The 24,362-nt window shown below is 46.6% G+C and overlaps 1 protein-coding gene across 1 annotated transcript; it reads left to right on the top strand.

Annotated features, from left to right (window-relative positions):
- Positions 1-1,742: 1,742 nt before the first annotated feature.
- On the top strand, positions 1,743-24,092 carry VXN (vexin; the record flags this gene model as incomplete). The annotated part of the gene is made up of 6 exons (XM_080694656.1): positions 1,743-1,809; positions 6,810-6,865; positions 13,199-13,349; positions 19,008-19,069; positions 21,999-22,090; positions 23,912-24,092. The coding sequence occupies 6 exons, from the start codon at positions 1,743-1,745 to the stop codon at positions 24,090-24,092; spliced, it is 609 nt and encodes a 202-aa protein (XP_080550782.1).
- Positions 24,093-24,362: the final 270 nt, after the last annotated feature.

Here is a 24,362-nt window from a genome sequence, read left to right as displayed (position 1 = left end):
TAATAAATACCACCCAGATATTGAGTTCACACCTTCCCTCTGGCCCCAGACCAAAACCCAGTTTCAGTTTCCAGAAGGCAGCAGTTTGAGTTAGATGTCCACTCTGGTCCAATCACATGTGGCCAGGGGGACCAGTCCAGACCAGAGCCATCTTCTGTAGCTGGGTACAACTGTCCAAGAAAGAAGGGAAATGTTGATACCTACCTGATCAGTAAATGCCCTGAATTTCTCTACTCTAGAAATATTAATGATGTTAACTCCACAGCTAAGATATTATGAACGAGGTCCATCTAAATTAAAAGTGAAAGTATGGCTTTGTAGAACAGTCTAATTTAGAGGTTAAGTGTGTTCACTTTGGAGTCACGCAATGTAAGCTTTTTTACTGGGATGAGGACAGTAGTTGGAATTAAATCCAGAGGTGCTCTACTGCTGAGTTCTATCCACAAACATTTTAATTTTTTATTTTAAGAAAGGGTCTCATTAAGTTAGCCAGACAGGCCTCAAATTTGTAATCCTCCTGCTTCAACCTCCTGAGTAGCTGGGACTACCTGCATACCACCCAAACTGGGTAAACTAGCTCTTTTAATCTCAGCAAAGTTTCTCAATCTCTTTATGACTCAATTTCCTCCCCTATAACATGGCAAAAAATAATAGTCTCATTGGGTAGTTTTAAGTATTAAAATGAGATTATACATCAAGCTATCTAAGCTTATAGCAAGTGTTTTATAAAGGCCAGACACACATCATTATGAATATTATTATGTTGACATCAGTATTATTATGCAGTAAAGCTATAATGGTGTAACAAAAGGTAGTGGGTTTGGCATGATATATTTACTTCAATCATAACCTTATCTTGTATACATATATATATATATATATATGTGTGTGTGTGTGGGTATATATATATATATATATATATATATATAGAGAGAGAGAGAGAGAGAGAGAGAGAAAGGGAATGTATAGGGGAAACATATAACATGCATAGGATAGTATATAACACAGGATATATAAGATGGTAAATATGTTAAGATGTATAGGATAATAGTAATGTAAACTTTCTGTGATTGGGCTCCTCACATTGGTCTGCCGCCTGACACCTGTCCCTCTAAGCACCTGAAAGATTGTAAAAGAGATGCTCCACACATGACCAGAAATGTCAGCCTTGTCATGTTATGGCACGAGGCAAAAATTTTCAGGAGAAACAGTCCTTTTGTTCAAAATAGAAACTTCGAAGGAAGCCAAGTTAGCACATGACAACTAGATATCTAGTTCTCCTACAGGGGGAAGGAAAAAAAAAGAAAAGAAAGCTCTTCATTTCTGAAATCAGAAGATGAATTATTGGTATCAAAATTCACGTTTCCTTTCTGGTGGAAACATTCTCCAGCCAACCCTGGTGTTCAAGGAGTAGGCGATTTCACTTCCCCGGCACTTCACAAAAGACTTCCAAATTCCCTGCTGCAGACACGGCCAAAGAAACACGTTAAGTACCTCCTTGCTGGGAGGAGACGGGAGCCTCCACGCTCATCGAAGGTTTGCAATAATAGGATTCATTTAGGAAAAAAAAAAAAAAAAGGACAGATGGGATTAGAAAATGTTGCTGCGAAGACTGTGGAATGAGATGAGCTCACAGCCCCAGCCCGTCTTTTGTGGACCTGCACAATGATCCAGAAGCCAGAACGGATCAGGAAGGCTGGAGACTAGGGTTCCCGGAGCCGGCGAGAGACGCAGCTGCGACCATGCATCAGATTTACAGCTGCAGCGATGAAAACATAGAAGTTTTCACCACCGTGATTCCGTCCAAAGGTGAGTGTCGTTGCCTTTGACGGTGGCTTCACGGGCATCTGGTGCGCAGGGGGAGGACAGTCACGTGCGCTTGTGGCGCGCGCCCTCGGGTCCCTGAGGTCTGATAGGTCCTCTGTTTGGATGGTATTTAATTTTTTTTCCTTTTTAAATTTTTTTGTCTGGGAAGGAGGCACAGGATAAACATCAGTCCTTGGGAAGCAGTCTAGCAGGAGGAAAAATGTGTCTCTTCATTCAACCCTGACAACCCACAGGCTGAATAGAAGTGACAGCGAGTCATTGTTGAAGGCAACAAAATTCCCAGATGAGGAGAGAGAGTCTTTCATTTTCTCCAGTGAGCAAGGGGCTTCTCAAAAGAGAACCAGCAGGTTCAAAACTAGGATTTCTGACTGTGCCATAAAATGTGGGGAGAAATACTCACACAGTAGCCCCAAGTCCTACCACGCAGATAAACAGTCTCCTGCCCCAGACTGGCCCCCACGGAATCCCAGCCCCCTGCCGGACCCCACCTGGACCTTGTACCACCAAACTGCCAAACTGCCTGACTCCCTGAGTCCTGTGGCCTCGTGATCAGTGCTAAATCCCAGGGCTTTGTGTAAGGCTGAGCTGACCCAGAGCATCCCCAGTTGAGGAATTTCCTCACCCCTGTTGTGGCTCTGCAGTCCCTGTTTTCCCGGGAGAGGCTCCACTTAGCCCTGTCTCGTTGTCAGGCTTGAATGAAGTGGGCTGGGCATTTGCTGGTGTTGTGAGTCCACAGTGGACCGGTCCCCTTCTCCCTCCCTCCCTCCCAGGTCAGCCCGACAGGGCCATGTGCAGGGGGGAAGGTCAAGACCCAGCCTGGCCACAAAGATGCAGCCCACCAAAAGTCAGTTAAGCGTCAGACATCTACTGCCAAAGAGAGAGAGGAGAAAGAGCTGGGAGTCTGCCCGCATGTAGGACTTGAAATTCTCTCTGGAGATTCTGAAAGTCAAAACAGACACTTCTTAGCCAGCCATTCTGTTTTTTGGTAAATAGCCCATGGGGGCCTTTCACCTGTGGGTGTTCACCGTGGCTTTGATCCTAAGGGGGAAAAAAATCAGAGAATAACCGAAGTATCCATGAAGAGAGGAATGGTGTCATCATACCATGAAATACTCCACAGTGGTCAACAGCAAGGAGACAGAGCTGTGTGGGTGGACAGAGATGGACCTTTTTATTGTGTTTTATTTTATTTTATTTTATTTTATTGTAGTGTTGGGGATCAAGCATGCTAGACACTCTACCACTGAACCATACTACCAAGCCCCATACATGGATGTTGAATGAAAAAAGATAAATTAAAAAGCAAGCCGAGAAATTATATATGTATGATAGCATTTCTATAAAATTGGAAATACAAAATAACGCTATCTACTGTTTATGAATACAAATTTGGAGAATAGTATATAAACATAGAACAGAAAGATGCAGGAAAAATTAGTAACCTCAGTGATCCCGGGGAAGGAGAAAGTAGAGTTAGAGAGAAGTAGAAAGAGAACCTAAACTTTACTTCTATTTTTCTATTTATTTTATATGAGGAGAATACCAATTGGAAGCAAAGATGATAATGTTTAAAATGTCTTTTTTCTGTAATAAAAAAATGTGTGTGTGTGTTGGGGGGTGGGTGGAAAGAACTGAGGACTGAGCCAGGGCCTATTTCATGTTTTATTTTGAAACAAGGTCTCACTAAGCTGCAGGTGGCTTTGCTAAGTTGCTGAGGCTGGCCACAAACCTGTGATCCTCCTGTCTCAGCCTCCCAAGTACCGGGATCCCAGGTATCTGCCACCGTGCCCAGCAAGAAAACATTTAAAGGGAGCAAAAGGCCAATGACAAGATGCTTAAGAACCTGCTGGCCACTTCTGTGCTGTGGGACCTTGAACAAGCGACTTCACTTTCTGGGCCAGAGTTTGCACTTCTGTAAAAGGGAACAACAGAATTTATCACCCAGACTATTATGGGAAATAAGTGAGTTGGTATATGAAGCATGTAGAACAGTAGCTAGCATGCAGTCAACACCACTGAATACATCACGTCCAAAGTGATTTCTATTTTTGGCCTCTACATGGAGCAATTAGTATGTTCAAAGATAAATATTTAAACCTGTATTCCCTCCTCGCCATTTTCATTCGTGGCTTCTTCCCAGGATTAAGCCAAGTGTTCATCAGTACTCACGACCTTCCACAGCTCAGGAAGTTGTTCTCTAGAAAAGAAGCATTTGCTGTTTTCTGTTGGGTCATAAACAGAGTCCAGCACTTCCGCCTTCCTGCTCTGCTTCACTCAGCTGCTCAAACATTCCCAGCAGAGGACTCTAGGTGAGGGAAGCAAGTGCCAGCGGGTCTTGGGTCACTGCCCAGAGATTGCTGACCCTTCATCCCACCCCATATGCCCTGGCACGTGTCTGTAATCCCAGTACTTGGATACTTGGGAGGCTGAGCCAGGAGGATCACAGGTTTGAGGCCAGCCTCAAAAACTTAGCAAGTCCTTGTTTCAAAATTTAAAAAGAAAAGGCAGATCTCAGAGGTAGAATGCCCCTGGGTTTAATCCCTAGTACAAATGAAGAAAGGGAGGGAGGGAAATAGAGGGAAGAAAAGAAGAAAGGCAGGCAGGCAGGCGTTGGCTTGATTTTACCTAACAAAGTCCCAGATGGGCCTTTCCTCGGGCCACGCGTCAGCCCTGAGTATCGAGGTGCAGTCACCCAGCTTGTGGAACGTGAGCTCCGCGGTCTGGGCAGTGTAGCCTAGTGGTTAAGAGTGTGGGTTTGTCCTACCATTAATGGAGCACCCTGCACTCCCCAGGATCCACGTCAATATGGCAGAGTTAATGAGGAGAACTCACCCCTCGAGCTCTGCAAAGGTGGAAGAGACACAGAGGCCATCAGCCCGCAGAGCACACTGCCAGCCTTATCTAGCTACTGTTTTTCATGCCCGCCACTCTCTCCAGCACACACTTGTTGGGCTGTGCCTCATATATGCCTCTTTAAAATGGAGCCATCTTCACACCTCAAAAATATGGCAACAGCACCTCTTAGGGTGCTTCTTAGGTCTTTTTTGTGTGTGTGTGGGTCTGGAACCCAGGGGCGTTAGACCTCCAAGCTACACCCCCAGCCATATTTTTTTATTATTATTCTTTATTTTGAAACTGGGTCCCACTAAGTTGCGGAGAGCCTCCCTAAGTGGCTGAGGCTGTGCACGAACCGCGATCCTCTGCGCTCAGCCTCCCAAATATGGGATTACAAGCGTGTGCCACCACACCTGGCTTTCTTAAGTCTTTTAAGGGCAAAAGGACACACACCTGTGTAATCTTATTTTCTAGAGAGAGAAAGAGGCCCTTTAAGGAAGGAAACAATTTTTTGAAACACAATTCACAGTAATTACGAAAGATAAAAGTTGTGGTTTTACCAAGAATTTATATCAGAAGTTGTTTCCTGAGATATACCAGAGCAGGTCTATTTCTGGGATAAATGGTACCAAAGCATTAAAAACAATTATTTTGTCAGGGGTGGTGGCACATGCCTGTAATTCTAGTACTTGGGAGGCTGAGACAGGAGGATCACAGGTTCAAGGACAACCTCAGCAAGTACTGAGACTCACAAACCTAGCAAGACTCTTTCAAAATAAAATAGAGCTGGGACGACTGTAGTTCAGAGGTAGAATGTCCCTGGGTTCAGTCCCCAGTAACACACACACACACACAAGTGCGCGTGCAATTCCTTTGGGGATAGTAACAGTGAGGAGGGAGTGGGGAGGAGGTCAAGGAAGATCAGGAGGAAATGAAGAATGCATCCGAAAGAGCAATCCTAACATAATCCTATAATCTCCAGACTTCGTTGGTCCTTTCATCCTGTGTAGAAAGAGAAAACTCCTAATATCTACCACTAGCTGATGGGGACTTACTGGGGGCCAGGTGTGGGCGGGGGTCTTATGAACGCTGGCTCACCTATCTTTGACTCGTCCCTCGAGTTAGGCGCCATCATCATTCCGTCCTTACGATTTCCTGTCTTAAACCTGCGGAAAGTGACCTTCCGGGGGGGTGAGTAACTTGCCCGGCACACAACTGGCAAGTGGCCAAGTTCTGAGGCTAGAGCCTTGGCTAGGAGCCCGCGCTCTGCCCTGGCGGCTGCCGGGCCAGGGCGGCTCTGCAGGAGATAGCAAGGGCCCGCCACTCATCCGATATGCGATAGAAAGGGCTTTGTGAGAATTCAGCTCCAGTGGCAGCAATGTGAAAAATAGGTGCTTGGGTGTCTCCATCTGCAATAAAATCCACACACTCTTTCTCAGTAGAATAATGTAAAATATTTTATGGTTAATTGATTTCATTAAACTGTTTTTTTTTAACTGCGGTAAAATGTATGTAACACAGAATTTACCATTTTATCATTTTTAAGTGTATGGTTCCGTGGCATCATATACATTCACAGTCTGTATAACCATTGCCACCATCCATCTCCAGGAGTTTTTGATTAGGCTAAAGTGAAACTCTATAACCACTATACAATAATGTCCTGTTCTCCCCAGCCCCAGGTAAGCTACAATTCTATTTTCCATCTCTGTGAATCCAAGTCTCTAGGTATGTCATGTAAGTGAGATAAAAAAAAACAATATATTTGCCCTTATAGCCTCATTTATTTCACCTAGCATAGAGTTTTCAAGATTCATCCATGTGTAGCATGTCAGAATTTCATTCCTTTTCAAGGCGGAATAATATTCCATTGTATAGATATGCTACAATGTATCTATCCATTGATGGGTTCATGGAAATTTCTATTGTTTCCAACTTTTAGATATTGTGAATGATGCTGTGCTGAACGTTAATGTAGTCAAGCTGAGTAACATCTTAAAATGAACGGAACCCATTTCCTGCTTCATTTCCTTATTCCCTCCTATATGCCCCTGCCCTGTTCCAGATCCCAACCTTCTCAGTGTTTACTGTAGCTGTGTCAGGCTCCTGTGCATTCTCTAAAACCCTTTCTTTATCTCCCCTTGCAGTGTCCAGTCCAGCCAGGAGAAGAGTCAAAAGCTCTCAACACCTCCTGACCAAGAATGTAAGGAAACTTTAGTTTCAATCCCCCTTGGCTTTCGCTGCAAAGGCAATGCTGGCTTCTTTGCTTCTCCCTGCTCCCCACAACAAGGGGGGATCTTTATGCCCACGTGGTTGTTGCTGCACTCCACCCTCCCTTAACCCAAACGACGGACAAATGTCAACCAAACACCAAACAGCCCTGAAGAAGACCCCTCTTCTGCCACTTTCCCCAGGAACCGGACATTGATATATAGTGCTTTCTGGGGTTTTTGTTTTTGTTTTTGTTTTTGTTTTTGTTTTGGTGGTACTAGGGGTGGAACCCAGAGGCTTTCTACCTCCAGGCTATACTCCCAGACCTTTTTTATATTTTATTTGGAAACAGAGTCTCGCTAAGTTGCTGAGAGCCTCACTAAGTAGCTGAGGCTGGCTTCGAACCTGTGCGATCCTCCTGTCTCAGCCTCCCAAGCGCGGGGATTACAAGCGTGCGCCACCACGCCCGGCGTGCTTTCTGGTTTAAACAGAGTCTTTGGTATGGATGAAGCTTCCCTAACCTAGGTGTTCTCCTATTGTGGCATGTATAATGTTCCGTTTTTTGCTATTGAGGATAGCACTTATATGAACTTATTTACAAAAAATATTTTTAAATTAATTCCTTGGCATATATTGCCCAAAGTAGAATTAACAGGTAAAAGGATAAGAACAGTTTTACCCATTCTTTCATCAAATATTTGCATTCTTACGATATGAAAGACACTCTGCTAGCTGTAAAGAATATTAGTGAATTTTTTTTCTTTTTCTTTTTTTTTTTTTTTTTTTTTTGGTGGTATTGGGGGTGGAACCCAGAATCTTTCTACCTCCAGGCCATACTCACAGACCTATTTTTTATATTTTATTTGGAGACAGGGTTTCACTAAGTTGTTGAGAGCCTCACTAAGTGCAGAGGCTGGCTTTGAACCAGTGTGATCCTCCTGTCTCCGCCTCCCAAGCGCTGGGATTATAAGCGTGCACCACTATGCCCAGCACATTAGTGAAATTTTAAAGTGGTTTCTGCTTAGAGTTGTCACATTTTCCAGAAGTTCTGAACAACCTTCAGGCCCCAGCAGTGCTTTTCATCTACCTCCAACCTCGCCAACACTGGCTTCCTTTTTTATTATATGTTTTAGTACTTTAATATGCACGTGCAGTACTTTGAAGTTAGTTGACACATCTTTAGAACCTAATAACGCTATGCATTTCTCATTGTATATACATATTTATTTGTGTCAATATATCTTTGTCAATATCTTTGTGCTTTATTTTTAAAGGGAAACTATAGTTATTTCCTCAGCTATACTATAGTTTTTATTTCTATCATAATTTTACGTAGAATACCATTTGGTTTATTAAGTGTCTTGATTTTTAAGACCCTATTCTCCACTTGAAAAAAATTTTTTTGTAAGTGTCCTGGGAATGACATAGGTTTTCTATATATATTCATAACACTTTCAATTCCAAATGCAGCATGTGCCCATTATAAAATTTCAAGCATTACAAAGATATAAAAATCTTGAGACTATAGAACAGAGTGATTGGCTCTGTCAATTGTGAGTCTAATCACTTGGGCTGAAATCCCAGTTCCATCAATGTGTGGTTATGCAACACTGACCAATCGCCGAGCCACTCTGGGACTCAACTTCCATGGCATTACAATGGGAATAACAAGAGCCCAGATCCAAGACCCAGGGGAAGGAGCAAATTATTTAATTCATGGTACTGGGTTGGAACACAGAGGCTTTCAACTCCAGGCTATACTCATGTGAAGCATTTAGTCTCACACATACTGAGAACTCAATGAACACTGGTGGGTTTTTTTTTGTTTTGTTTTGTTTTTAGTGAAATTTCCCATATACTAAACTGTAGTTATGCTTTACTTTCTGATAATATGCTAAGTGTAAAACCCAGCCCCAACCACAAATTAGAGGACAGGTCTCCGGTCCACCTCCACCTTCACCTTTTAAGAGAAAGTGAATCCCAAAGACACTCTGGTCTCCGGCTTTTGGCCTCCTTTGAGTCCAGAAAGGACTCAAGAGAAGACAGAAAGTCTTCTCTTACTTGCTGGTCTGGGAGCGACTGTGACTGGTTATCTGCCTAGAAAAATCCATCTGACTTTGCAACTATACCAGCCAACATTTACAACTTTCTTTGGCCCAAAATCCTTATTTGTATCTCCTCTCACCCCTCAGGCTACCAGGTGAGCGAATGTCAGCTTCCTTCCTGGATGCCGGGGGTGCCTTCCTTCCTCCCTCCTCCTGAATTGCATTTGCTTCCAAATCCAGGCCACAGCCACACACCTCCAGTCTCTTCTGTGATTCCTTTCTTCTTCTTTTCTTTCTTTCTTCCCTTTTCTTTTTGATTCATCAGCCCAAAGATGTCACAGGAGTAGCTCCAGGGCATAAGCTGAGGGGAAGGATCAGATCGGTTATGGCTTTCATAATGTAGCCACTTCCATGATTCAGAGCCCCTTCACAAATTAGCAGACTGGCTGTCATCGGGAGAGGTAAAGAAATGAGATTGCAAATGTTACACTGTCCCCAGCTCTCCAGATTGCGGGGGAGGCAGAGATTTGTGTGTTGGTCCTCTGGTTTTTCAAAATGCACTTGACGATTCTTATCTGGATGTAGGTACTTCTGCAGGTTTTACAAAGCGCATCACTCAAGAGGCCCAGGAACCATAGTTCACACTGGCTCTATCCCTTATATTCCCGTGACCTTGAGTAAGATACAGTTGCGCTTGGCCTCAGCTTCCCTCTGTATAAAATCAGAGGGTTGGACTAGAACAGTACTAAGGATCCCTGTGGCCTCTCATGATGATTCTCCATCTCCTACGTCTTGACTGTCTTTCTCACTCTACAACAGCCCTCCATGCTGGCCATTAAACACAAGTACAGATTCAAGATGTCCGAGGATAGAAGCCTGGGGCTTGCCCCTTGGCCTGCAATTTTGCTCTTCCTAACTCCGGCCTCTCTGAGACCCACAGGAGCATCAGTTTATTTTAGTAATGCTTGTGGCTCTGGTACATTTCTCCTCTTTAATGGCAGTTTGATAACCTAGGAAAGAAAATTTCCAGCATTAACCCCCTGTCTCTTCTTCTCCCACCCCACTGACATCCTACTGACATCCAGCCTTCCAGTCTTATCCCCCCATTGGGGGCGCTAACTGCCGGCTCTCAGCTGAGAAGCCAAGCATGGTGGTGCACACCTGTATTCCCAGTACTTGGGAGGCTGAGACAGGAGGATTGAAAGTTTGAGGGCAGCCTCAGGAGCATCGCAAGACTCTGAATCTAGCAAGACCCTGTTTCAAAACAAAAAATTAAAAGGGACTAGGGATGTAGCTCAGAGGTACAATGCCCCTACCCCTGGGTTCAATCCCTAGGAGATCTCTCTCTCTCTCTCTCTCTCTCTCTCTCTCTCTCTCTCTCTCTCTCTCTCTCTCTCTCTCTCTCTCACTCCTGCTTTCAGCCCAGTTCATTTTAGACCACCAGCAGTGAGCCCAGTCTGTGTCCCATAGACCAGGCCTAAGCCACGCTGCCAGGAGACTGTTCTTGGGCATTCACAGGGCAGAAGATACCCTAATGTGTGATGTGTGACTGGGAACTAGCCGGCCTCCCTGAACCCCCAGGAAGCTTCTTTTATCCAGCCACTGCTGGATGAGCAGCTCATAGCTCTCTTCTCTCCCATTCCCACGTGATGGCACAGGGAAGGGGCTGCCAGGATGGCGTCTCTTTCAGGAATGCCTCGAGTTCCTGAAAAAGAACATTTGTGTCTCTTTGTACTAAGGGCAGGTTTCCCTCTGCCTTGGGTCAGTGAGGTTGCACAAATGTCGCCTTTCCACAGAACTCTGAAACATCAGAATTGGGGTTTGAAATCAGGTAAAAAATTTTATAAATTTAGAGGTAATTCCCCATGATATGCAATAAATGCTATTTTGAGCTATGTTATGTTCTAGTGTATTTTGTTGTTTAACATACAAGTTGGATCCGGCTGGTGTTCATTTCCAGAAATGAACAGAGATCTATTTTCTCCAAAGGTCTGATATTTATTCCAATAATATTTATTAAAGAGTCTTATGATGTGAGACTATAATGCATCAATAAAAACATAAAAGAATAAAAAAGGGGATGGAGCATCAAAGCCAAAAAAAAGATCTAATTTTCCCCTATTAAATTAAAATACTGCCCCATCATTATATTTTTTAAGAACCCATTCATTTGCTTCATTATCCCCCAAAAGCAGCAGAATTGTGAGATGTGGGCAATGGGAGGGGATCTGGCAACCAGGCTGTGTGGGGTGAGGCTCCCTGGCTCACTCCAGCTGCACTGCTCAGCCCAGGACGTGGTGGGAAAACGTGGCCTTGCAGGACGGTGGGGAGAGAAGGAGCAAGCCAACTGTAAATGCAAACCTCAGCAGAGCTGAGTGCTGTAGAATACTGGAGGTTCTGATGAGCTTCCAAGAGTCAGGACGCTAGGAATGAATGACTCCAGTGTCCTGCCTGTGGGTAACTATGCAGGAGCCCAGCCCAGATTGCTAAGATTCCCTTCATGACTCCCCATATCCAGATAAAATGTCTGCTGTTATTTGTGTCAGCTTTTTACATGAAAATGACTTCACTGACTTAAGTATATTTGTTTCTCAGTACCCTCAGGAGATTGGTTCTGCCCACAACCCCTGCTACCACAGACACACACACACACACACACACACACACACACACACACACACCAAACTTCACGGGGTTCAAGTCCCTTATATAAAATGTGTACTATTTGCATATAACACCTCAACCTTCTCCTGTATACTTTAAATAATCTCTAGATTATTTATATTACCTGAAGCAATAAATTGCTATGCAATAATTGCTATATGGTACAGTTTAGGGAATAATAAGAAAAAAGCTTGCACATGCTCAATACAGATAGAATCCCCTCCCCCATACTGGAGATTGAATCCAGGGGCTCTATCACTGAGCTATACCCCCAGCCCTTTTAGTTTTGTATTTTGAGACAGGGTCTTGCTAAATTGCCCAGGCTGACCTTGAACTTGCAATTTACTGTCTTAACCCCCCAAGTAGCTGGAATTACAGGAATGTGCCACCACACCTGGCCAGATATCATTTTTTTCAAATATTTTCCATAAAGCCAGGCGTGGTGGCACATGATTGTAATCCCAGCATTTGGGAGGCTGAGACTGGAGGATAGCGGTTCGCAGACAGCCTCGGCTACTTAGTGAGGCCCTTTGCAACTCAGTGAGACCCGGTTTCAAAGTAAAGAATTAAAAATTGAACCGGAGGTGTAGCTGGAAGGTAGAATGCCCCTGGGATCCACCCTAGTACTGAAAAAAGATTTTTTTCCCATAAATCTGAGGATAAAGAACCCAGGGAAATGGAGCGCTGACTGTATTTTTATTATAATCTTTAAGGCCCATTTTGGTGGACACAAAGCAAGAGGGATTCTAAAAATAATCACTCTGAAGGTGATCATGATGAAAATACCTCAGCATGCAGTTCTCTGTTCTGTTTTGCCCGGTGGAAATTTATTGCATTACCCTGGATCCATTTTGCCAACAGTTTCTGTTTATTGTTTTCTTTTAAACATCTGAGAATCATCTGGCCCTTAAATCCTCTCTCTAGGTCTTCTCTCCACCAGAGATTCCCAAAGACTGTCCTCTGCATGAACAAAGACATTGCCAGCTTAGCTACAAAGATCATAATACTTCGATTTCCAGGACCATCTTGACTTCAAATAGCCTGTCCTATTAGGGAAACATTCCAGGCCATGGAGCAGCTGACCCGCCCAATGGCCCAGGCTTTTTATTCTGAAGGGACTGCTGCTGTGGAACCCTTTAGAGTCTTTTCTTATGCCATGTGCTATTTGACAGTCTGAAGTCAAATTAAAAAAAAAAAAAAAACATTTCTACCCAGATTATTCATTCATCCATTCATTCCCCCTCTCATTCCCCTGTGTGTATGCACATGCTGGAGATTGAACCCTCAGGCATTCTACTTCCCATCTATACCCCCAGCCCCATTTTATTTTTTATTTTGAGACAGGGTCTTGCTAAATTGCTGAGGCTGGCCTTGAACCTGCAATCCTCTGTCTCAGCATCCCAAGTACTGGGATTACAGCCCTGTGCCATCACATCCGGCTCCATCCAGCTTTCTATATACTCAAGTTTTCTCGTGGCTCCTAGGTTCAGTGGAGTAAGGATATCTACAGAAATTCCTTGTGGACACACGGTACCTCTGCGGACCACCAGGTGTGGACACGGTTATCTGGGGTTCCCAAGAAGGAATAAGCTGACTGTCCTTCCTCCTCCCGGCAGGTGGTGATAGAGTCGGACCTGTACACACCTCGGCCCCTGGAGCTGCTGCCACACCGCGGCGACCGCAGGGACGCAGGCGATGGTCGCAGGTTTGGCCGCCAGGCTGTGCGGCCTCCTGGGGCGCATTCCACCAAAATCCCCGCCAGACCCGGTGAGTTTCTCCCAGTGTCCCCGGCCTCCCTGGGCCAGTGACCCCCACTACAGTTAAACACTAAAAGCGCAGCCGCGCCGATGTCTGGTTCTGTCTTGTGTTTTTCAGAGGACCCTGTGGTCCTCTCTGGCAGCCTCAGTCACGCCAGGTTAGCGGGGTCCAGGTGAGCCACACCTGCTTCTCCCAAATCAATATGATTCCACAGGAAAGCCCCAGCGCTCAGGGCAGATGTGGATGCCCTTCCATGTGCGTAATGGTGAAGATGCAGTCTGCCATCTCGCTCCGCACAGCAGTGCTGCATTGAAGAGAAGATGTAAATCATTATGTTCTGGGGACAGAAAACCATGACCATGACGGAGAAGTGAAGGAAACTCAGATTATTTGCTTACCAGGGCACAAGTGTGTAACACAGGCTTCCTACCGTGTTACCATCTTCAAATCTCCCCATCGTTGGGCTGGGGATGTGGCTGAGTAGCAGAGCCTTTGAAAAGCTGAGTTCCATCCCCAACTATTCATTCTCTCTCTCTCTCTCTCTCTCTCTCTCTCTCTCTCTCTCTCTCTCTCTCTCTCTCCCTCCCTCCCTCCCTCCCCCTCCCTCCTTTCCTCCCTCCCTTTCTCTCTCTCCCTCTCTCTCCCTTTCTCTCTCTCTTTCTCTCTCTCTCCCTCCCTCCCCCTCCCTCCCTCCCTCCCTCCCTCCCTCCCTTTCTCTCTCTCTCCCTCTCTCTCTCCCTTTCTCTCTCTCTCTCTTTCTCTCTCTCTCTCTCTCACACACACACACACACACCACCACCACCACCACCACCACCACCATCACCGCCACCATCACCACCACCACCACCACCACACCAACTTACAACTTCTGACTTAAACTATAAAAATAATTTAGGGAAAAATCTGTTGGCTTCTACCTCAAGCAGTGAAATAGGGCTCTGCCTCTCACCCACTGAAGTCCATGATAGTGTTTTTGCCTTTAATTTCTGGCTTGGGTTATTGCTGCTATGCCCACAACCTAAAGCTATGCATATTTTAACTCCAAAAATATACAATAGAAAGTTCAGCATGTCCTTCTCAAAGCTTTCGGGCATTAACACTAGTATTTTATAAGAACTGAAATAAGACTCCTTTGCTATGTTCCTTCGTCCGTCTTCTCTCCCCACCCACCTCCCCTTTTATTTTTCCCTGCCATTTTGTTTCCATTCTCCCCTTTCTTAGGTGCCAGACTAGACTCTAAGGTATCCTTGGTCACTCAGTACCTTCCCCAGCTCTTGTAACCCTGTGTATAAAACCATACAAACCAAGCTTATATTCTCTAGCTAAGTGATGACATACATGTAAACGAAGAGCGAAAGCATTAGGAAAACCACAATCTGCCTTGCAAATTAAGAGGAGATAAGACTTCTCTCTGTGTCTATGTATAGGTGAGTGGGTGGGTGCATGCGTGTGGAAAGAGAAAAAGATGCAGGATATTTCTATTTGCTACCAAATCAAAGTGAGTTTGGAGCCATGCTTCTCAAAATTTAGGGTGCAAAAGAATCACCTGGGCGTCTTGGGTTTTATGCTGACCCTAATTTAGGAGGACAAAGAGGGCCCCAAGATTACATGTTTCTAACAAGCTCCAGATGCTGCTGAGGATGCTGCTCCGGGGACAAAAGATTGAGTAGCTAAGATTTAGAGACGATCTAGTACACGGGTTCTCAAAGTAGGGTAATAGGAGCTGCAGCAGCTTAAAATTTGTTGGAAATGCAAATTTTATGGAGCCAGAAACTCCAGGTTAGAACACATTCATCTGTTTTGGCATGCGCCGCCACCACCATCCCGCGCCTAAAGATTTATTTATATGCACACTGGACGTAAAGACTCTCTGAGCTACTGCAACCACCTCTCTGCCGATTAACAGAAGAGGAAACCAGAACCATGGGAATTGTTTGATCTACCCAAAGGCACACTGCCTGTTAGCCACAGAGCCGCGGTGAAATCTCGGGTCTGGGGTTCCCTAGCAAGTGCCTCTTCCCCCAGGGAATACTGTCTTTACAACGGTCTAGTTTTAGGGTCACTTTTGCACCTTTCTAGGTGGTTTGTGAGAGCTTGGATGGCCCGAGTCAGTCTTTTATTTGAAAAGACAAGAGCAGTGACTTATGAAATTGAGAGAATCTGTTCAGTACATGACATTGGGGCTTCTCTAGTCAGTTTTTTTTTTTTTTTTTTTTTTTTTTTTTAAGGATTGAGCTGGGCATTGATTCAATTCCTTCAGATCCCCAGTCTGATAGGTTCCAGGGAGTGTGGAGGAGGGAGAATTTCTGAGCAGAAGCCAGAGCCTGGCACTCTCCAAGGAAAGACTAAGCACCAGCCCATGGTATTGAGTCCTACTCCCTCTTGCCAGAAAGTTGTGTAGCTGTGTATCTCCAAGGACCTCAGATCTGGGGACCTGCTTTTTTTTTTTTTTTTTTTTTTTTTTCTTTTTCTTTTTTCCTGAACCATAGGAGAAGGTTTCAGGATGCTGTGGCCATTTCACGTGGGGGAGATGCTTTGAGGAATCTTGGGAATCTTGAGGATTCTGGAGGCAGAAACCTGCCTGGAAACTCACTGTGAGGCTTCAGGCTCCTGGAGAGGAGGCAGCCCCACTTCCTGGACGTAGGGAAGTAGGCTGCCTGCAGGACTTCTTGAATAAGATGTCTCAGCATCTCAGAACCAACTTGTTCCAAAAAGTTGAAAGTTCCTGTCTCAAAGGAAGCCACGATCCATCATTCCAGCAAGTGTAGGTTCAGAAGGACCCCAGCACCTTCCTACCCTGCCCCGTCCATTTACACACTGAACACAGACAGCATCAGCTCTGAGGTGTTTCTCATCTCGCCCTCTCTGTACTTACCTCGAGTGGGAGCCTCCTAAGGCAGAAATCTGCCCCTGTCATCCCTTTGCTTTAAACAGTGTGTTCCCTCCCTCCCAGCTGGCCTTGGACCATGTCGACCTCTCCAGGGCCGTCTCCAGAGACAGTCCCGTCCCCACCCTTCTGGCAGGTAGATAGACTGAGCTGCAGGGTAATTCTGCAGCCACTCCATTGTATCCGCTTCCCTAGAGCTCACTGACACAGTTTCCTTCCCTGCGCCTCCACACCTGGAAAATGCCACCTCCCAGGCCAGGTTACAGGGCCCTTGACCAAGCTTCTCCAGGTCTGCAAGACCACCAGAGAGGACGCTTTCACTCCCCAATTCATTCTTACCTGACTTCATAATACTTGTTACAGATCCCTAAAGCCTGTTTCCTCAACTAGACAGTGTGGACTATCATGATACACAATTACCTCTTAGTGTCCTGGTAAATAGTAAATGAGATACTCTGTCCTTGGAATCCACAGGGTATTAGTCCAAGGACCCCCTTTATGCCAGTATGCACCAATGGTCAAGTTCCTTACAGGAAATGGTGTTGTACGTGCGTATCTTCTCATATACTTTAGGTCATCTCTGGATACTTATATATCTAATGCAACACATATGCTATATAAGTAGTTGTTATTACTATGTTGTTTAAGGAATAATGACAAGAAAAAGTTCATACGTGGTCAGGATAAATGCAGTTTTTGTTGTTGTTGTTGTTTCTGGTACTAGAGCCTTCGTGCACGTGCTAGGTAAGCACTCTACCACTCTGTACCCACAACCCCCAAATGCAACTGTTTTTCTTTTTTCTTTTCTTTTCTCATTTTCTTTCTTTTATATTTCCTTTTTTTGTATATGTGTATGCACGTGTGTGTGTGTGTGTGTGTGTGTGTGTGTGTGTGCGCGCGCGTGCATGCGCACACGCTACTGAGAATTGAATCCAGGGCCTCATCCATGCTTAGACCCTCTACCACTAAGCTTCACCCCAGCCTGCAGTTTCAAAACCATATTTTTTGAGGTATCAAGGTTGGAACCCCAGGGCATTCTATCTCTGAGCTACACCTCCAACCCTATTTTTTATTCTTTATTTTGAAACAGGGTCTCATTGAGTTGTAGAGAGCCTCACTAAGGAGCTGAGGCTGCCTGGGAACTGCAATCCTCTTGTCTCAGCCTCCCAAATGCTGGGATTACAAACAGGTGCCACCACGCCCAGCTCAAAACCATATTTTTAATCTTCATTTGGTTGAACCCATAGATGCAGAATGTATAGATATGATGGGCCCGCTGTATTTATGTGATTTATGCTTAGCACAGTGCCTGGCACACAAAAACAAAAAATAATGAGGTGTTATTACTTATGTCAGACACCATTCATCATAGTTCAATGGGCATATCAAAAGAAAAACCCCTTAGACAAATTAAATATGGCAGAGTTGGAGCTCAGTGATAGTGTTCCTAGCATGTATAAGGTTCTGGTTTTGACCCCCAGCACCACACACACAGAATTTAGCAGAGTTTATCTGAGCAAAATAAAACAAAAATAATTCATGAGTTGAGAGTTCTGGGAACTCCAAGCAACAACATAACCAGACAACATTTACAAAAAAGCAGAAGCAAAACATAGAAAACAACATAATTTGCCACAGTCTAGTCAGTCAACTAGCCAACTGGTTACAGCTTACCTAGTTAATTGTTGAGAGCCAATTGGTTAACTGGTTACTGGGCCTCGAGCAACCAGCTGAAGCTCAGCTACTATGATTAAACTCCAGATTGGTTTGGTCTTTTGGGCTCAGTGCCAGTGTTTGGTCCAAATCAATGGCCTCCTACAAAATTCTCTTTAACAGTCATTTTGTAGCTCTTCATTCTTATTCGTTTTAAGGCATGTTTTCCGCAGGGAGAGAGGGTGTTTTATTTCTACATGCTATAGCGTAACAAAGTGGGGCTGGCCTGGAACATCTGGCCCAAGAGAGTCCTGTGTTGCGAACCAGCTTTCCTCTATCTTCTGCTGCTTCCTCTACTCAACACCTGGATCCTAGAAGCTGCAGCCTTCAGTGTAGAAATACTCATAGTGTTTGGGTATCAGGGATGAAAGCATGATAAAGAAGACTCTCTACACAGGCATCTTATGTAGCCAGTGTCCTAGGATTCTGATCCGATCACTTCTGATCCTTCCACTTTATGGGTGACGCTTCCCACTGCAGATAGATGCTCATTCACAGTGGGGTGTCTGGGAGCTACGTGATACATTAGTGATTCCAGCTATAAAGACCTGACGACCTCTTTAACTCTTGTGATCTGAGGCTTCAGGAAGAAGAACTGAGGTCACATCCTCTGAGCACCTACTGCACGCAGATGTAATGCTAACTGCTTTCACGTGTGTGATTTTTTTAATTGGTTTTGTTTTTCAGAGCAGTCTTAGGTTCACAGCAAAATTGAGCTGAAGGTGCACAGATTTCCCATATGTTCCCCACTCCCACACATGCACAGCCTCCCCCACTTTCAACATCCCCCACCGACGTGGTACATTTGTCCCAACTGATGTACCTACATTGGCGCATTGATGGTGTGGAGACCTCACATCCAACCTGCCTGAAGCGTGGCAGGTGCAGGCAGCCCTACTTGGCAGGCACTGTTGCCTGGACTTACTGCCTGGTTTTGCTACTTGGTACAAAGGCCTTGAGAAAGTCCCTTCTGTGATTCACTGGCTCGTAAGATAATTGAAGCAGAACTGGGGGGAGGCAGAACTTGGAGGACCACTGAATGATATCTCCTCTGTTCAACTCTGCAGTGGGGATTTCTGAACCCAAAGCTTCAAATCTGTGTGGGAGCCGAGCATGCGGAAAGTCGCTGGTAAGTAGAATAAGTCTTGTTAGTTGTATCTGTTGGGCTTTAAACTTCTCACCATGTCTGTTCCTCCTGTGCCAGAGAGACCATGGTGCCCTTTGCCCCAGGCCTGGGGATTGCAACAGGTACAACTGAGATTCTTTGCTCTTAAAAGCTATCACTTTTGTGCTTGTGGCACATCATGGGCCGCTTCTCTCTTTTTTACCAGAAATTCAGCTCTTAAGCAAAGGAAAGCTGCAAGCCAGCAGGCATCTCATTCATGGGGTAAGGACTGGTTTCTAGCACAGGCCCTGCCTGGGGAACAGATGCAGGGTTCTCGAGCTATGAAAACACAAAACGCTAGTGTCTTGGCTCAGACTGCTATCACAAAATCCCATAGCCTGGAGGACTGAGTATTTTCCCACAGTTCTGGAGGCCAGGAAGTCCAAGACCAAGGAGTCAGCAGATCTGGTGTCTGTTGAGGGCTCCCTTCCTGGCTTGCATATGGCTGCCTTCTTGCTGTGTGTTCACACAGCCTTTCCTCTATGCATGTGTGGAGAGACAGATGTCTGACATCTATTTTTGTTCTTAGGAGGGCACTAATTCCATCACAAAGACTCTATCTTGCTGACTAAACCTGATCACCTCCCAGGACCATCACAGTAGGGTTGGGACTTCAGTATATGAGTTCGAGTCATCTCAGAACAGAGATGCCTGGCAGGGGTGGGGGGCATTCGCTATAGACTCTGGGATTTGGGGTACAAGATGAATATTGAGGATTGGCACTATTAACAGGAACAGGGTGGCAGGCTTGAGTGGAGGGAGCAGCTGAGCCATGATGCAGACCCAGCACCTTCTGGTGGGCAGCACTGGGCAAGTGTTGCCCATCCAGATGGATCTGAGCAGAGCCTCCGCCCTCCTTCACAGCATGGGGCTGCCCTCGGGCGGGGTGGCCTCTGCAGCCAGAGTACATGAGAGCTGAGAGCCCTCTGCTTCCTGCCCTCTGCCCACCCTCCGGCAATGGGGCAGCTTGCCCCTCCTCAAAGGGACCCTGGGTGACACATGTCCAGGCCTACCTCTTCTGCTACTATGTCGCCTCCTAGGCTTCAATGTCAGGCTCCCGCTTAGCAGGGTCAGCGGTGGTTAGAGGCAAGGTCGGCCCTTTCAGTGTCCACTATCAAGATGTACAGACAGCATGATGTGCGCACTAGAGCAGACCCCAGTGGCTGCCCAGCCAGAACAAACTGGACAGAAATGCAGTGGCGTCGCCCCGGTCCAGGCAGGAGACCTAATCCAGGGATCTTCTTCAAGTCATCAGTACCCTAGGAAAGGCACACAAAGGGTGGGGAGGGGTGAGCTGTAGACAGGGAGGCTGCCCCCAACCTTATACTCAGGGGAAATGGGATGGCTGGGCGGTTGACCCAGGGAAGGTTATCAACCTGTGCCAGCTCCAACAGCTGCCCTTGGCTGAAAGACCAAGATTAAAGAGAAAGACCAAGGTTAAAGGGGAGAGAGCGGCTCACAGCCTCCGATTACCTGCCCCACCCCTAGGCTGGGCACTGGGGCTGTGCTTTGAGAGAGGCTGCTGCAGGAGACCGGAGGGGTTGGGTGGGTGTCGCGTAGGATGGGGATGTGGTTACAGAGGGGAGGTGATAATAATGAAGGGGAGAAAGAGGCTGCCTTTTCCTTCAGCTCATCAGAGGCTCATTAGCTGAGGGCAGGAGAACAGTCTGGAGCCCACACAGTTAAATCTGATTTAACACTGATATGCATTGAATGGGGTGGGACTAAAGAAATGGGAAAGGAGTGGGGACCAGGGCATTTCTTCCACATCTATACAGCACCAGGAGTGTGTTCACGTGGCCATTGGCACCAAGGGCAGGGAGTGCTAGAGACCACAAGGTGGCACAGTAACCCTGCCCACTGCCCTGGCCAGCTCGAGAGGCAGAGACAGTGAACAACAGCGCCCTTGACCTGGAATTTTCAAGTGATTTCAGGAATGTGGTGACTTGGAGCCTTTGACCGGGCTTGGGCTGGAAGAACAAAACATGACCTGTGTCCATTGATGAGCAACCTCTGGACTTCGTCCTGGCTAGGCCATCAGTTAATTTTCAATTCAGGGCATGCTCCTTGAGTACTCACCACCTGCTGCAGAAGGCTCATGTCCCGGCCTCTGCCACTCACCACAGTCTTTCTAGGGACCAAGAGATTGGACAAACATATGAAACAAGTAGGGAATCATAAAAAGGCAGAATGCCATATGTGTCATGTAGAGACTCCGTATCTGGGGACATGGAGACAGAGAAAGATCAACTTGGGCCACCAGGCTTAGGGAAAGCTTCCTGGGGAAGTGGCCTGGCAGGGCAGGCAGAGATGAGGCCTCGATCCCGAGGCAAAGGAAGAGCTTCAGAGCACTGGGGGATGCAGGCCCATCCCTCCTGGAGCTGGAAGTGGTCCACGGGGCCACCTGGGGAATGACAGAAGGCCCAGCTAAGGTAGGTCTGGAAGAGCAGGCTGTGTAGCTGGCCTCAGTCTGCCCTGCCGTGGGATGTCCTGGTGGTTCCAGAGTCCAGGTGTGGTGTGAGGAATGTAGAGGTTTGATCACACAAAAGGAGGTCTGAGGAGACTCTCTTAAAGGCTACAGCACACTTGGAGAGGCTGGCACTGGCGGAGGCATCCTGTTCAAAGCAGCAATCCGCGGGACGTGGCCATTGACACAGGTGATGGAGGTTGGAGGATGTTGCTTCTCATGTAAGAACGAGTGGTCTCTTCTCAAGTGTCTCTAGACCAGTGGTTCTCAAAGTGGGATCCCAGGACCAGCAGCTCCGCCTCCTTGTTAACAGTGTGGATGCTCAGGCCCCCAGGGCTCTGCTGAATCAGACCCTGGGGTGGGGCCCTGCCCCCACAGGCCTCCAGAGTGGGACGCACACGCATCTCTCCCTTCCTCATAATGCAGATTCCTCCAGTGGCCCGGATCTCCGTGAAAGCTCCAGCTGTAGTGGAGGCAGCAGCCGCAGGCTCAGAGAAGAGAGCTGCTCTGGGGAGAGGGTAAGTCCTCGCCTCCTGCCTTGATGCCGGCAGCATACCCCCACCCCCACCCTCCTGCCACAGAACAGCAACAGGTCACCCGGTCTTCAGACTCGGGGTGCTAAAGGGGAACCCATGTCAGCTATAAACTACCTTCTAAAGAAGGTCACGGCCAGGTAGCACATTTGCTGTTTCCCTGGGACTGAGCTGGAGCATTTGTCATTTTCCACCTCATTGATGCTACTTTTCAGGCTTGAGAAAGTGTCATTGGGAGGGGTTTTGGTTAAGTAGATGAAGGTAATTGTGTGCCATATTTAGAACCTCCTGTTTGCTCCATGGTATCAAAAGTGTCTCAGAAATTCATTCAGGGGCTCTTGCCCACAGTAAAGAAATGTGTAAAAAGCAGAGGTTTCAAACCAAACTGTAATCTCAGTGCACCTGTTAAGGCCAATCCAGAGCTAGCAGCCAGGGAAACAGGGGTGCACCCTCACCCTCAGTGTCTGAGACAGCAAGTCAGAAGGTGGGCACAGGCTAGCAGTGCCCGGCCCTGCCCTCCACACTGCAGGCCATGATCAGGTGGCTCCCGGAGGGTGAAGGTCCTCCATGTCCTCATGTCCTCTGCCCTCCATGTCCTCAGCTCCTTAAAAATACACAGGAAATAAAAAGTCATGTGTATCCAATGTATTTGGGAAAGGGAGGGAAAGAGGGAGGGAGGGAAGGAAGGAAGAAAGGAAGGAAGGAAAGCAGGCAGGCAGCAGACAGGGCCATCTAGCTGGTGCTACATTCCAGCATTCTAATAGCAAATTGTTCTAACTGGCAATAGATGACATAGACCAGCAACATCCTCACTGTGCTTTGATGGAGGCCATCTTTTGGGTCTACATAGCTGCATTGCAAGGGATTTTCAGTGACTCCCTCTCTCTAAGCTGAGTTACTCTCGTTTCAGTTTGCTCCTGGACCCTGGGTGTTGAAAAGTAAGATAATTGTTCCCTTTAAAGGGAGTGCCTGAAAAGAAAAGTGAACATTTATTGAGGGTTCACGATATGCCAAATACTCGTGTGTGTGTGTGTGTGTGTGTGTGTGTGTGTGTGTGTGTGTGTGTTTTACTGGGTTACTGGGAATTAAACCCAGGGGCATTCTACCTCCAAGCTATACTTCTAACCCTTTTTACTTTTTGTTCTGAAACGGGCTCTTGCTAGGTTGTTGAGAATCTTGCTAAGTTGCTGAGGCTGATCTTGAACCTGCTATCCTCCTCCTTTCTCAGCCTCCCAAGCACTGGGATTATAGGTGTGAATGTTTTATAATAATCTCATTTCATCTTCACAAAAGCCCCAGGAATTAGATGAAATCATCCCCATTTTGCACAAGAGGAAACAGGCTGGTAAAGGCTAAGTCACATGCCCGACTCACCCAGTAAGCAGAGAACAGGATTCAACCCCAGGGCTCCTGCTCTTTCAATGGCTGGTGTTTGGAGCAGGTGCCCTTTCTAGCAGGAGCACTCCTGTGGATGTGGGCAGGGTGGGGAAATAGAGATGGGGGCAAGGCCAGACCCAGAGGAGGGAGACAGGAGCAGGATGTAAGATCTTGTGAACCAGTGTGCCCAGGGTCATCTCCTCCCCTTACCCATGGTAAGGCTCCTAGGGCATACTCATAGGGAATGCTCCTATGTAGGTCCCCACCATGCCCCCAAGCTCTGCAGTGGCCCCTGGTCATGGGTGAAGGAGCAGGGGAGGAAATAAAAGCTCTGGCCGCTCTTCTCAAGGGCCAAAATTCAGTCTGGCTCTGTGAGGTGATGACCCTTTCCACCCAACCCTCCCTAGCCACTCCCTCGATCTTCTTTAGATCCAGACATCTCAAGAAGACAGAAGAGTACCCAACCCTCCCCCAGGGGGCAGAGGCTTCCCTGCCACTGACAGGCAGCACTTCCTGCGGTGTCCCCAGCATCCTCCGGAAAATGTGGACCAGACACAAGAAGAAGTCTGAGTACGTGGGAGCCACCAACAGCGCCTTCGAGGCCGACTAGAAGTGACCCTTCCCAGGGGCCTCGCACAGGCCAAGGTTCAGAGGACAAAGGATTAAGGACTGGTACCGAGCCGCGCTCATCTCTGCTCCTGACTGGTCCAGACTTCATCCTCCTCTCTCACTAGCTGATCACCATGGCTTAGGGCACAGGAAAGAAACATCCTTTGAAGGCAAGATAAAACTGCTCCTTCTTAGACTTTTGAAAGCCATGGTGTAGAAATTGCTTTGGACGGTATAAAGTTGATACCCCTGTCTTTAGGCAAAATCGGCC

This window comes from Muscardinus avellanarius, assembly GCF_963383645.1.
Source record: "Muscardinus avellanarius genome assembly, chromosome: 4".
Taxonomy (NCBI): domain Eukaryota; kingdom Metazoa; phylum Chordata; class Mammalia; order Rodentia; family Gliridae; genus Muscardinus; species Muscardinus avellanarius.
Note: the sequence above shows the minus strand (reverse complement) of the source record. Positions and strands in the feature narration are given on the sequence as shown.